Raw genomic sequence first — 12,429 nt, 5'->3', positions numbered from 1 at the left:
GATTACACCAGCATCGGTGCTTTATTTGCGCTACGAAACAACGAACTCTCCTCTCTTGTCAACAATGTCGTCGATATGTATCAATTTTTCTCTCCGCCAAGCACTTGTTACCGATTCACATTTCACACCTTGTTACGATATGTTTCGTTTCGTTTCGTTTGGCCATTGAAAAAAAAAATACGACGATGGCCAAAGAACGTAAAAAAGGACGGTTTTCGCGTTGAGGTGAAAAAGAAATGAACCAGCGTGTCAGGGATGAAACTGGAGAGGAGACGCGAAAGTAGGCGAGAAAGAGAGAGAGAGAAAGAGAGAGAGCTGCGGTGGCGAGCAGCCACCCTCACGGCAGGCGCGCGAGCCTACTACTGAACTCGCTATACTGATTGTCAGCGTCGCGTACCGGCACGTCCGCTCGGCAGTGACTCGTCTCTCCGCGAGGCATCAGATACGGAGCACTCGCGGCGATCGTCGACGCGAAATCTTCTGCAACCTCACAATTTCATTTGTCGACGACAAGTTCCCGACAAACACCTCGCAATATACTTGGTGGTGTTTTTTTTTTTTTTTTTTTTTTTTTTTTTTTTGTTCAGGGTAACTACGAGACAAAATTCCTCCAAGACTTCTTATCATGTTCGCTGTTTTAATTCACTTTTTTTCCTGACAGAAACAAGAAGAGTACAATTTACAGCCGCGTGGATGTATAAAGATGAAAATGAAAGATGCGAAGATGTCGATAAATCGATACGAGATTTATCGTGTGTTTATGTGTGTCCTGTGTAAATACACGTACATGATAATATATAAATAATCGATTTCATATTTGGCATAAATCACTTTTGAATTTCTATAACCTACTAGTCAGTGCTGTCCACAGCGGGGTTGATTTATCACTACGAGTACACAGTGATGCTAGCCGATATTACTATAAGCAACATACAAACCTCGATTATACGAATATTTCCCGAAAAAAATTAAAATTTGTCAATTTCTTTCTTTCTTTTTTTTTTTTTTTTTTTGTCTAATTTAACCACGCGGACAGATTCGATCGTGGACAGCGCTGATTCATATAATTTATATAATACCGCGTATACATTTACGATTGTGATGATAGAAAAGTACGATCGTTACGTTTACATACAAATTTCGATCCTACGTACGAAACCTCCTGATAAATTAATCCGTTTTATGCGTAAATTACAAATTACGGAAATGAATAGCGATAGTAATACTTATGTATAAATAATATTTTATAAACTTCTTACTTAATATATATATATATATACATGTACAACGTTGTAGTAAATATTGTAATAATTCCATTAAAAAATATGGAAATTGCAGGGGGGTAACTACTAAAACGTTCATCAAGCGACAAAGGGAGAAAGATGCACGTAAACGTTTGCACGCAGTACGTGATTCGTCTATAAAAATAATTTCGTATGAAAAGCGTTACGTATCGAATCAATTCTCTGCTGACTCTTCTATCGATCATTTGTGTTTCCCTAAGGTTTTTTCCTTCTCTTTCTTCATCTCTAATTATTATCACCACGTTTGCCTTTTTTTTTATTGCTCTTAACGATACCACGCGCGACAATATTTTATAAAAATATTTCTAGTTCTAGCAACAGTTGAATTTATCTTTACTTTGAGCAAGCGTATGCAACAAACTACGCAAATATCTCGCACCGTCGCCCTCTGTCACTTGTCGTAAGGATCCTTGCATTATCATACAGATACAGTATCTCGTGTTCCTCTAATTACTTACATCTTGATAAAGGACAAAGCAATACTCTACGCTTATAAGTTTCATTCAGTACTCGAGCTACATACACGTAACAATAGATATAAAATAAACTAAGTTAAATGCATTTGGCATGTCTTGTTTGTGTGTGAGGCTCACCTGTTCTAAATCTGAATTACTGATTCGCAATAAATTCGAGATCAATGCCCCTCGAGATGTACGAACAAATGACATCACGTCCTTGGTTAAATCGACTTTGTGCACTTACGTTAAAATAATAATAATTATTATTATTATACTTAGAACTTTGGACACTTCAGCGGAGTTAGCCCCGCGATACTTTTCACGTATAACGTATAATTTATATTTACTCGTATAAATATATGCAATTACCGTCATTTTCTTCTATGTCGTTTAAAATTCAATTTACAATGTTAGATCTCTTAGAACGTGAACACACTGCTTGTTCAACTTGTTTCTACTGGCAGCTGCTAATACTATCTACAACTGACCTTCGATTTTTTTTTCTTTTTCTTTTCTTTTCTTATACATCTTTCCTGCAATTGAACTCTATGTTGCAACGTTCGACGACGACGATTTCATTAGATTTCCAATTAACCTTACGTGTACGTTTCTTTCTCTTACCGTTTTACACGCGCGTAGAAAAAGATTTTTCTAAGCAAATAAGAGATCGTCCGTTAGTTACAACAGAGATTCCAAAGCCTCTACTATGAGATACAATGAAAAGCTTTTTATTTCATTTTGGAGCATATTGTTGGCTTTACGTCATATTTCTCGCATGCGTAATTGTCACTTCTAGGTTTCACTAATTTTTCGTAAACTGCCTCCGCAACTCGAAATACAATTTGGCTCGCGAGAACATTCGAATATATACTTTTAATGCAACTTTTAATCAGCAGAATATGTATGTCGAACTGAAGCAAAGGGGAAGTTCTCCAGATTGTATCAATAAAATTAGAATTTAATTTAATGATATATACACAATATTTACAATGTCTTAATTACAATAAAGCGCAGTTTGATGTCCATTGATAGGTCACAAAAGTGTTTGAACGTGTTTACAACTTAAAAAGTGTTCACAATAAATTCCTTACGACGAAAGTGAGACATCAAGTGTTTAATCGGTTTACGATTACGAATAAAAATCACAGAAGTGAGAATGAATGAATGTAAAATTTAACATTTCTAGCTGGTGAACGTATATAGAAATACAAAACTTACGTCGAACAGTAAGAAGATGATTCTGTCATGGCGTGAGGTCGTGTGGCAGCCAATGGTACTGGAAATTTATTATTTATCGATGGAATTTTAAAGAAATATACATAACTATATACATATATTAAGAAAGAATCTAAAACAAAGTACAGAAAAATTGGGCTTATTAACACACTTTTACTTTTGAAGCATACGAATATATATATATCCTGCATCCTAAATATTCCATCGTAAAAACCAAATATTATAATCCTAACATTTACAAATTTACAAAAATGTGAAATTCTATTGACATAGTCAAGAATTACTTGATAATATAGAAAATGAAATGAAAGATATTACTGTAGCCAAAGATAGAAAAACTGAATATCAATGTAAGATGATACATAGTAAAATAGTAATATATGCATGCGTTTGTGCGTGTAAATACTTTTACGATCCACCGACACTTTGTACTCATAATAAATGCATTCTATATATCGTTAAAACATTTCCTAATTTTATCACTATAATCTTAAGATTAGAAGAAATTCAATATTGTCTTAAATGTTTCAGTTTAACACATACATTTCACTTGTTAAAAGTTGCAAATATATAAGCATTAAAATTCTTTCGGAAACCACCATATGTGATTTAAAAATGTCTCAAACGATATTTCTATTGCTCACTTTTTTTTAATTACAAAAGAACATTCTATATGATTCTACTGTGAAATTTCATTTACATAACTATTTTTATGTAGGTCGTGTACGCTGTCATTGTCTAGTTCTTGATCATGGTAAAAACTTATATTTCCAAAATTTCTAATTGATTTTGTAGTTTAGAACTTTGTATTTGATCTTATGTAATATTGAATACTTGCAAACCTATCTAATATTTTATTATCGTGACTTGTATTACTAATTAAACTATTGATTAATTAAAAAACTGACAATCTTTTCATATTTTGGCTCTCAAGACTCGAGGCAATATTTTTTACAAACTATTAAATTTTGATGAATGTTTCTACTTATATTTATTGAACTATGTTTTCTAAAATTATGCTAGTGATTAACATAAACGTGAAGTATTATTAATTCTTATAAAAACAAATTTCATTTTCTATTAAAAGCAGATATACTTCTTTGAACTGAATTATCTGTAGATTCAGTCGACTTGAATTCTAGAAATATCTTAATAATTATCTAGCAACACTGAATTATTCATTTGCACTGACAATTAACAATTTCGTGAATACTGTTGAAACAAGTTTTACCATGCAATGAGTTTTAAACGGTAGAGCAAACTTGGTTTTTATTTAAATTATTTATAAGATTGTTCAATGATCAACTAAAATTATAAACGTCTTGTAAACAGTCTCCACTACAAGACACAGATCCTCCATCATTTGGGTTTTCGTTATTAAAGTCAGTTTCATTGCAAACTTAATTTTTCTGAAATTTGTTATAAAATAAATCAATGCTTTTTGATTCGATTGGTGATAAAACTTCACTCTGGTTGTTTCTAACATTTGTCCTACTATTAGAGGCATCATCAACTTCATCTTGCGAATTATCACCTCGAACTGGATTTTTGAAGAACTCGAATTCAAAAATTGCAAACTTTAGCTCACGGTCACACCACTGTTGCTCCGACGTGTTGGTAGGTGTTGATGCTGTGGTCTGATCGCCTAGAAAGCTCTGCTGATATACAGAGGCGGGACAAAAGAAAAAACAAAAGCACGCTACAGATACAACAAACCACTACAGAAGCCTTCCTAGCATTGTTTTTAAATAACCAAGAACGAAGCCATATAGTAGATGAGCATATTTTGCGTGGCAGTGAATTTATAATTAATAAGCAAAGTAACAACGAACTATAAATAATTAAAATTGAATATTTATATAGTCAAAAGAAGAATTCACCGCGCTGCTACTACTAGTATGATCTTCTTTTATTACCTTCAATTAAAAAAAAGAAACGAAATAGTAAGCCATGCAAGATAAGTAAATTATCTAGTATAAAATATAATGACATTTACCGCTAGCCATGGATGGTCAAGTACGTCTTCTGCACTAAATCTCAATTCAGGTTGTGTTTGCAGCATATTTGAGATTAATTGCTTAGCGGAGTCTGAAATTGTATCCCAAAATGGAGATCTAAAATCATACTGGCCACTTAAAATACGTTCAAATAATTCTTCCTGCTTATTGTCGGGTGAAGCAAATGGTGGAAAACCACAGAGTAAGATGTATAGTATTACGCCAGCTGCCCATACATCAATCTAAAATAATATGAATTTATTTCTTCTTCCATGTTTCTGGAATTAAATTAATAAATTAAATTAGAAAATACATTTACTTTTAAACCGTATCCTGTTTCTGCAAGTATCTCTGGTGCTACATATGTAGGTGTACCGCAAACAGTGTATAAAGGTTCCCTTACAACTTGAGCAAGTCCAAAGTCACATAATTTTAAACACCTAACATGATTTCTATCCATTTCAACTAATAGGTTTTCAGGCTTAACATCACGGTGTACTATTTGATGTGAATGCAAATAAGCTAATGCAGATATTAAATGTTGAATCATTACACTAGCTTTACTCTCAGGAAATTTTGTCGCTGCAGCAATAGCATCAAACAAATCACCACCCTAAAATAATGGCATCTTAGTATATTCTATCATTTAATTTTAATTTCTGAGAGATGAACACAGAAATATATGTAAGCAAATATACTTTTACGAGCTCCATGACTAAAAACAGTTGATCAGTAGTCTCTTGTTCCGCGATTAAATTAATAATATTTGGGTGACAAACTTGTCGTAAAATTGATACCTCACTTGCCCACATTGTTTCTTTACCTTGACATTTATACTTATCTACAATTTTCATTGCATATTCTGCACCCGTAGACCTATAACATATTTTTAGATAGATTATTTAAGTTATTTTTGGCCATTGGTATTTTATAATCATTTGTAGTACTTACTTATGAGAACAGTGCCTAACAACTGCAAAGTTACCTTCTCCGATTACATGTCCTACTGTATAGTGTAAACGTAGTGGTTGTGGTAATATTAATGAAGAAGGACTTGGTGTCCTCACCTGAGGTGTAGTAAGCACTTTTTTTCCTGATTTCCGTGGCATTCTTGGCATCGGACCAATTTGTCTTTTTGACGTCCACGGACATCTTCTAAAGCTTTGCACACTCTTAGATTCTTCAAAATCTAATTCAAAATCTTCCTGATTTGATTTCTCAGGACCATAAGCCACAAAAATGTCATCACTTTCAAAAAATTGTTCCAACGAGGTAACTTGTTGCCCTGAGAGTGTATAAACCTTTCTTACTGCTCCAGAATCTAGCTTGACAGCATCTGTAATTGCTTCCATCGCATGTTCCAAGCTCGGAGCATTTCTTTTATTCAACAAAAGACGCACAACTTTACGAGGTTTCGTACCGTGTCTTATTAAAGTGATTATTTTTGCTTTCACACACAATGGTATTGCACTTATTTGCCTGCCAGTACCCGCTGGAGATTGGGGTAATCCAGACAATGAACTGCCTCTTCTTACTTTGGTAGATGAATATTCCACTTTCTTGAAAATTTCTCCTTGTCCAGAAACCACATAACATTTACCATCCTCTAAATCGTTAATACTTTGAACTTTCTTTCCATCCATGGTATATATTGCTCGAACACCATTAGGTAAAGTCACATTTGATATCAAAGCTCTTGTTAAATCTGATGCTAAACTATCAAAACTGCGGTATCTTTCTGGAGTCACAGCCATCACAATACCAGTATAAAACTTGTCCCCATTTCTAAAAAACCTCACTCTTTTTGCTTTTTTAGTTGGTGGTGTTCTAAGAACATTTAAAGAATGCCTTGAATTAACATCCAAAATTCTTTCATCTATACTCATTATAGTAGTGGAATTTAACTCTCCATTTCCAGAGAAATTACTGTCGCCAGATGGTGAAGCACCTTGACTCAATGGTTCTTCCATCATTCTAAATACAAAAATGTTTCCAGTCACTGTTATTAATCTCAATATTGTTACTGTTATAACAAATGTAACACATTGAATGACAAAAGTTTGCGTTTACATAATTATAAAATTTTTATAAATTACAAACATTATTCTTTCATATGGTGCACATTAAAGAAAAGGCATGTTTGCCGTTACTAATTATGAATGAACGAAAAATATTTTCGACAAGATCGTAAGTAATGATTTCCTACTACTTTATCATGTTGAACGTTACGACAAAAGTTCGATATATATTTGATAATACAGGAATAAACCTAAACATAAATTTAAATATTTGAAAACACTTTCAATTTTCATTACACGTGAGTTTTTTATAAACGTGACATTCTGACAATGGGAATATTTATTCTCCTTTCTAACCTACATAACCTTCTTTACATCACTCTGTATACAAATATACGAATAAACACTAACGTAATAATGTTAGTTATTCATAATTCAAATCCGCTAACAATCAAACGATCTGTACAAGCTTACCTGCCCAACGAGCAGAATGTTCTACTGAAAAACAGAAGAAAAGCCAGCTAACGAACAAATGAATCACCAGTGAACTGACATTTTCATAGCAACCATGACGTGTATACTAGATAATAAAAGCGAGAAATCTCGCTTTCGTATTACGCTAACAGAATTTTCCGTTACGTCCGAGTCCCATACGATATTTATGCTTTCCGTTTCTCTCGTTACACACACCGAATTTGTTTTCTGCGCGCAAAATTGACTGACCTGCCAAACTTTAAAAGTAAAGTGACTTGTCAAAGAGAAACCGGAAGACCGGAACCGGAAGTGTAAAGAAATCAAAAGGGTGGGACAAAAATAAATAACCGAACAGGTTATCCCTTATCAACGTAATTACAATTAATTATTATACCACTGCGTAACGTACGAGTTACAAAACAGGTTCTTCGTTGTACACTCTGACAAATAGTTATATTAAATAATGAATTATATTGCACATTATAGTTGAAAAATCAATGCATAATATTTGATCTTACAAACGCGTTGACAATTATTATAACGTTGACAGTAGAATTGTAACTTTATTATCTAAATTATTTAAATTACGATATCATAAGAGGCAAAGATGTAATTGCATTCAATCTTTTATAATGCTATTTTTTAATTATATAATGTATAATAAAGATAATAAAAATTTTAAAAAAACATCAGTCGGTAAGATATAATAACTATGAACTGTATACATAGAGGGCAACATAATCTTTGAAAGACATTTGGTTACTGTCATCATTATTTATTTATTGCTTCTATTTTTATTATTATACGTTGTATAATGATCTAAAGATCATAGAGTAAGTAATAATACAAAATATATCAGAAAAATTTTAGATTAAAGTGCTGTATGTTCTACAAAACTATATAAAAAAAAAATATTTTTCAAGTCCTCTGGTAGCCGTGATCGTCTAGTGGTTAGGACCCTACGTTGTGGCCGTAGTAACCCAGGTTCGAATCCTGGTCACGGCAGTGTCTTTGTACATTGTCACGGCAGAGGGATTTTTTTTTAAATTCCATTCTCAAGAACGAAGAAATTAACACGCTGTACCATTCTACTTATTCATAACTATTGAAAATGTCCCAAACGAGATAAAAAAAAAAAAAAAATCATGCTGCATACTTTTACTTTGAACAGATTAATATCTGTATATTTTTCAAGACAAATAATTGTACTAATACGAACGAACATTTTTTTCAAATAGATCCTTTCCATTTTATGGAAATTTCCAATTTTCGTTTGAATATCTCGTACAACGTACTCGATACGAATACTTTATACAACTGTCGGTGCTAACAAAGAGAGAAGAAACTTAAAACTCTATCCTTACACATCGGTATTAATCGCAACGATTCGAAATTCGCGGAAACGAATTTTCACTAATCAAATGCCGAAATTGAGTCGAAAGAAAACTGTAGAGGGACAATGTTCAAAATATATACGGAGCAACGATCGGTTGATCCGCACCTGGGCCGTGGGATCGAGAGAAAGATAGACGTAGAAGCGATCCAGCTGGTGTTGGTAACGACGCAGGGCCGTAGCGCGCCGGTGCTTTGAATCCAGTGGAGGGAGATTTCACAATAGCAACCGGCCGTTCTCCAGAAGAGACGCAGTCTCGCTCGGTGTGTGTTTCTCGGCGGTTGATCGTCGTTCGGTGCGGGTGGATGGTTTTTACCTGAAGGAGCGAAGCGACCAGTGCCCGCTCTACAGTGCGTGGAAAAGCAAAAGGCGTGCGCGTTTCTCCTGAGATCAAGGTAGTAAAATCCAGCGAAGGAACGAGAGACGACGAGAGTGCGGTGACCGAGGATGTCTCGCGAGTGAATGTGCAACAAGAGACGCCGTGAGTGCGGGTGTCCTCGAGTTCGATTGCAGATCTTTCGACCGGTCAACGACAATGCGGGCGCGATACGTCGTGGCAGGTGAGTAAGGCCCCGGGCATGTTCGCCATTCTCGCGCGTCGTTTTCCTACTACTCTCTTCTCTCTCTTCTCTCTCTTTTCTCTCTCTTTTTGCCTCGCGGCCCTTGGCCAACTCGATTTCTACAAATCCGCGATCCAAAGACGCGGCGGGGGAGGGGCAACAATCCTTTTAACTTTTATCCAATTAAATACAATCGTTACACGCTACGCTACGCGAGCAAATAAAACGCTCGTCGATCGACGTGCACTGGCTTTCCATCCATCCATCCGTTCGTTCGTTCGTTCGTTCGTTCGTTCTGGCGGGTAATCCTCGCTGCGTCGCTCGTTCAAATTTATACGTGGATCAACGCAAACGATGAACTCAGTAGCATTGAATTCGTGACAGGTGGGGAGGAGGCCGTCCTGCCAAACCGTTCCGCACACCTGATCGTCTACCTGAAGTACTGTTACATCCTCCGTGTACACTAGGATAGACTACAAATAAACGCGCTCGAGTGTTTTCCTTTTCTTTTTTTTTTTTTTTTTTTTTTTTCCGTGTAAATTCCACGAACTTTGAGAGACATTCCCATCTCTGAATTTTACCGATTTTTTTTTTTGCGCCTTTCTCTTATAATCGTTCAGATGCTCCGCGTTGTAACATTTTTTTTTTCCAGAAGACGACGCGTTCCTACAAATGTGTACAGTTGTGTACATATTCATTATCGACGCGTAAAACAACTCGATCGCTCGATGCGTTTGCTCGGCGTGTTGAAGTCTCCGCGCGCGTCTCCGGAACAGTGCTCGAGCCGCCTCGAGTACGTAACATCGTTTCGATTTACTCGATCTTATTGCCAGAGTGTATAGTGCCTCGCATGACGGGCAAAGGGGACGAAACAGCGGAATTACGAAGCTCTGATCGATAATGCTGGTGCAATGACCAGGTAGCCTCTTAACAACCGGAGTAATCGCAAAGGAACACGTAAGACGCTATTTCTGTTATAGAAACGAGACCTATTAATCCAAGGATGGGAATGTTGGGCATAGGCGTAATTATCCGCATACGTGAAAGATAATGCGCGTGGAACAATGAAAAAGTCCGTGCACCACCACCACACGTACGATGGTTATGTCCCGTAAAAACAGACCGACGGAATATCGATCGTCGAACAATCTCAACGCGATATCTCGCGTTGTTCAACGACGCCCCTCTTTCCTACTACCAAACTTCACGGGCAAAAGAACCGCCGCGCTATTCGCCCGACGTGAAAAATTTCATCACGGTTATTAATAATTAGTCGCCAAGTATGTCCACGCCACTTTCCCTTCATGTCGTCTCTCGTACCGCGATAATTTCATTCGCGAGAGCTTTTAAAAGTTCTTCCTTCGTTTGACGCAGAAACAGCGTTCCGAATCCGCGCCAACGATCAAGTTTCAACGATCGTTCGACGATCGACGAGAATCGACCAAAAGGTCAGGTAACAGAAACTTCTCTTTCCGGTGGGAAAATTTCGAGTCTCGTTTCGTTCATTGAGAAATCGTGCTTTTCGAGGGATACGACCTGAGAAAGGTCTCCCGGGGCTATGCCTATGGATTTCCGAGAAGGAAAAGCGTATTTCGACTCGTCTAGCGCAGGTGGAAGCCACGTCGGTGCATTAACGTTGGTCCCTCGCTTCTTCACGCTCAGGTGCGTGCCTCAAACGACACGCGCGCGCGTTCCATGCACACGAATCTACCGCGCAGAAGGTTCCACATTCGTTATACATTGTCGGACGATGCTGGCCATGATCGTTTTCTTCTTTTTTTTTCTTTTTTTTTTCCATTCCTCTTATCGTCAGCGTAAAAAGAGTCGAGCAGATTCCGTAACAGGTGCGTCGTTTTATTCGACGTCGAGGAAATTTTACCGCGATGCGCTTCTTCTTCTCGCCGTGGATCGTCCGACAGTTCAGAGAAAAATAAAACGTATTCCTCGTAAGAGAAGAAAAGAAAAAAAAAGAAAAAGAAAAAAAAAAAAATGCTGATTCTTTGAAAAATATGTGGCACGCTCGGCTTCTCTTATTACGACTTACAGGTCGTTTAATTTCGTCGTGATTGGAAATGACAGTGGCGTATACAGTCGAAGCAAGAAATTCCTCTTTACGATGTTAATCATTGTTTTTCGTAGGATCAATAAAAACAAGAGTGGACTTTGAAGCGCGTTGGAACGGTGCTATTACCTGTGCGTTCTATCCAGACTGCACGTCAGATAATAAATACATTTTAACGACAGGCTCACAATCACAGATAGACACTGTCGTTATGTTTAGGTATCGTCAGATTTCACTTGGAGTATTCAAACATTTTCCCCATTAGTCGGGAATTAATGATACGATCTAGGTTAGAATAATCGACAGATTGCGATTCTTTCAAGTACCAAAAAAAAAAACGTGCAAAGCTGTTCTATCGGCCAGAGATGACACAATTTATCGTTCGAGTTTCAATATCTCGTGATATTGAAATTCAACGAGCATCGGTGAATTTATAATTCGCGGTATCGCAAAGGTGGGAGACATTTCCGAGCCGAGGTACCGTACGATCATTCAAATTAGCCGATTCGATACGTGCGTTATTCGGCGCCTTCTTTGGCGTTGCGCGCATTCGTCGAATGTGCCAACTTCAACATTCCAGAAGATTGCATTTTTTCGGAGCCATCGAAGCGCAACGAGCAGAGAGAACGCGGCTCTCTGCCCATGCTCGTTTCGTATACACATCTTTGACTATTGTCCGACACACGCGAGTGTACGCTAATGCAAATCACAAACGCGTCACGCGATGTACGTGCGATTTTACGTTTTTAACTTTTCGACTTTCAATTTTCGTTTTAACATTTGTAAGATTCCTTTCAGATGGTAATCGCTGTGTTGACAATAGTTTCGCCATTTCTTCTTCGTTTTTTTTTTTTTTTTTTTTTTTTTTTTTTTTTTTTTTTTTTTTTTTTTTGTTTTTTTTTTTTTTTTCTTTTTTTTTTTTTTTTT

At 36.5% G+C, this 12,429-nt stretch overlaps 1 protein-coding gene and 1 non-coding gene across 6 annotated transcripts; one reads left to right on the top strand and one right to left on the bottom strand.

Annotated features, from left to right (window-relative positions):
- Nucleotides 1–746: 746 nt before the first annotated feature.
- Nucleotides 747–8,023, bottom strand: LOC122532209 (serine/threonine-protein kinase GD17699-like). 5 transcript variants are annotated; one of them, XR_006307468.1, is made up of 7 exons: nucleotides 7,488–7,829; nucleotides 5,947–6,969; nucleotides 5,694–5,871; nucleotides 5,315–5,608; nucleotides 4,995–5,237; nucleotides 4,752–4,914; nucleotides 4,535–4,656 (listed from the first exon to the last, which is right to left on the bottom strand). XR_006307468.1 is itself a non-coding variant. In XM_043660780.1 (6 exons), exons 2-6 carry the CDS (start codon nucleotides 6,966–6,968, stop codon nucleotides 4,399–4,401), a joined length of 1,995 nt encoding a protein of 664 aa, XP_043516715.1. In that variant the 5' UTR covers nucleotide 6,969; nucleotides 7,893–8,023; the 3' UTR covers nucleotides 747–4,398. The 5 variants fall into 5 exon arrangements, 4 of the variants coding, with proteins under 4 accessions (XP_043516715.1, XP_043516717.1, XP_043516713.1 ...); XM_043660780.1 differs by lacking the exons at nucleotides 4,752–4,914; nucleotides 7,488–7,829 and adding an exon at nucleotides 7,893–8,023 and having other exon boundaries at nucleotides 747–4,656; XM_043660782.1 differs by lacking the exons at nucleotides 4,535–4,656; nucleotides 4,752–4,914 and adding an exon at nucleotides 747–3,038 and having other exon boundaries at nucleotides 7,488–7,828.
- Nucleotides 8,024–8,420: 397 nt separating this feature from the next.
- On the top strand, nucleotides 8,421–8,492 carry Trnah-gug. Its single transcript has one exon. It is a non-coding gene; the product is annotated as a tRNA-His (tRNA).
- The last annotated feature ends 3,937 nt before the right edge of the window (nucleotides 8,493–12,429 follow it).

This window comes from Frieseomelitta varia, unplaced genomic scaffold (assembly GCF_011392965.1).
Source record: "Frieseomelitta varia isolate USP_RPSP 00005682 unplaced genomic scaffold, Fvar_1.2 scaffold_442, whole genome shotgun sequence".
Lineage (NCBI taxonomy): Eukaryota > Metazoa > Arthropoda > Insecta > Hymenoptera > Apidae > Frieseomelitta > Frieseomelitta varia.
Note: the sequence above shows the minus strand (reverse complement) of the source record. Positions and strands in the feature narration are given on the sequence as shown.

What these genes read in the sequence shown, in the direction of transcription:
- LOC122532209 (XM_043660780.1), bottom strand. Translation starts at nt 6,968, where the DNA reads ATGATGGAAGAACCATTGAGTCAAGGTGCTTCACCATCTGGCGACAGT. An exon ending in GTTAGGCACTGTTCTCATAA is followed by an intron (nt 5,872 to 5,946) that starts GTAAGTACTACA and finishes AATATGTTATAG; the next exon opens with GTCTACGGGTGCAGAATATG. An exon ending in TTGACCATCCATGGCTAGCG is followed by an intron (nt 4,657 to 4,994) that starts GTAAATGTCATT and finishes TCTGTATATCAG; the next exon opens with CAGAGCTTTCTAGGCGATCA.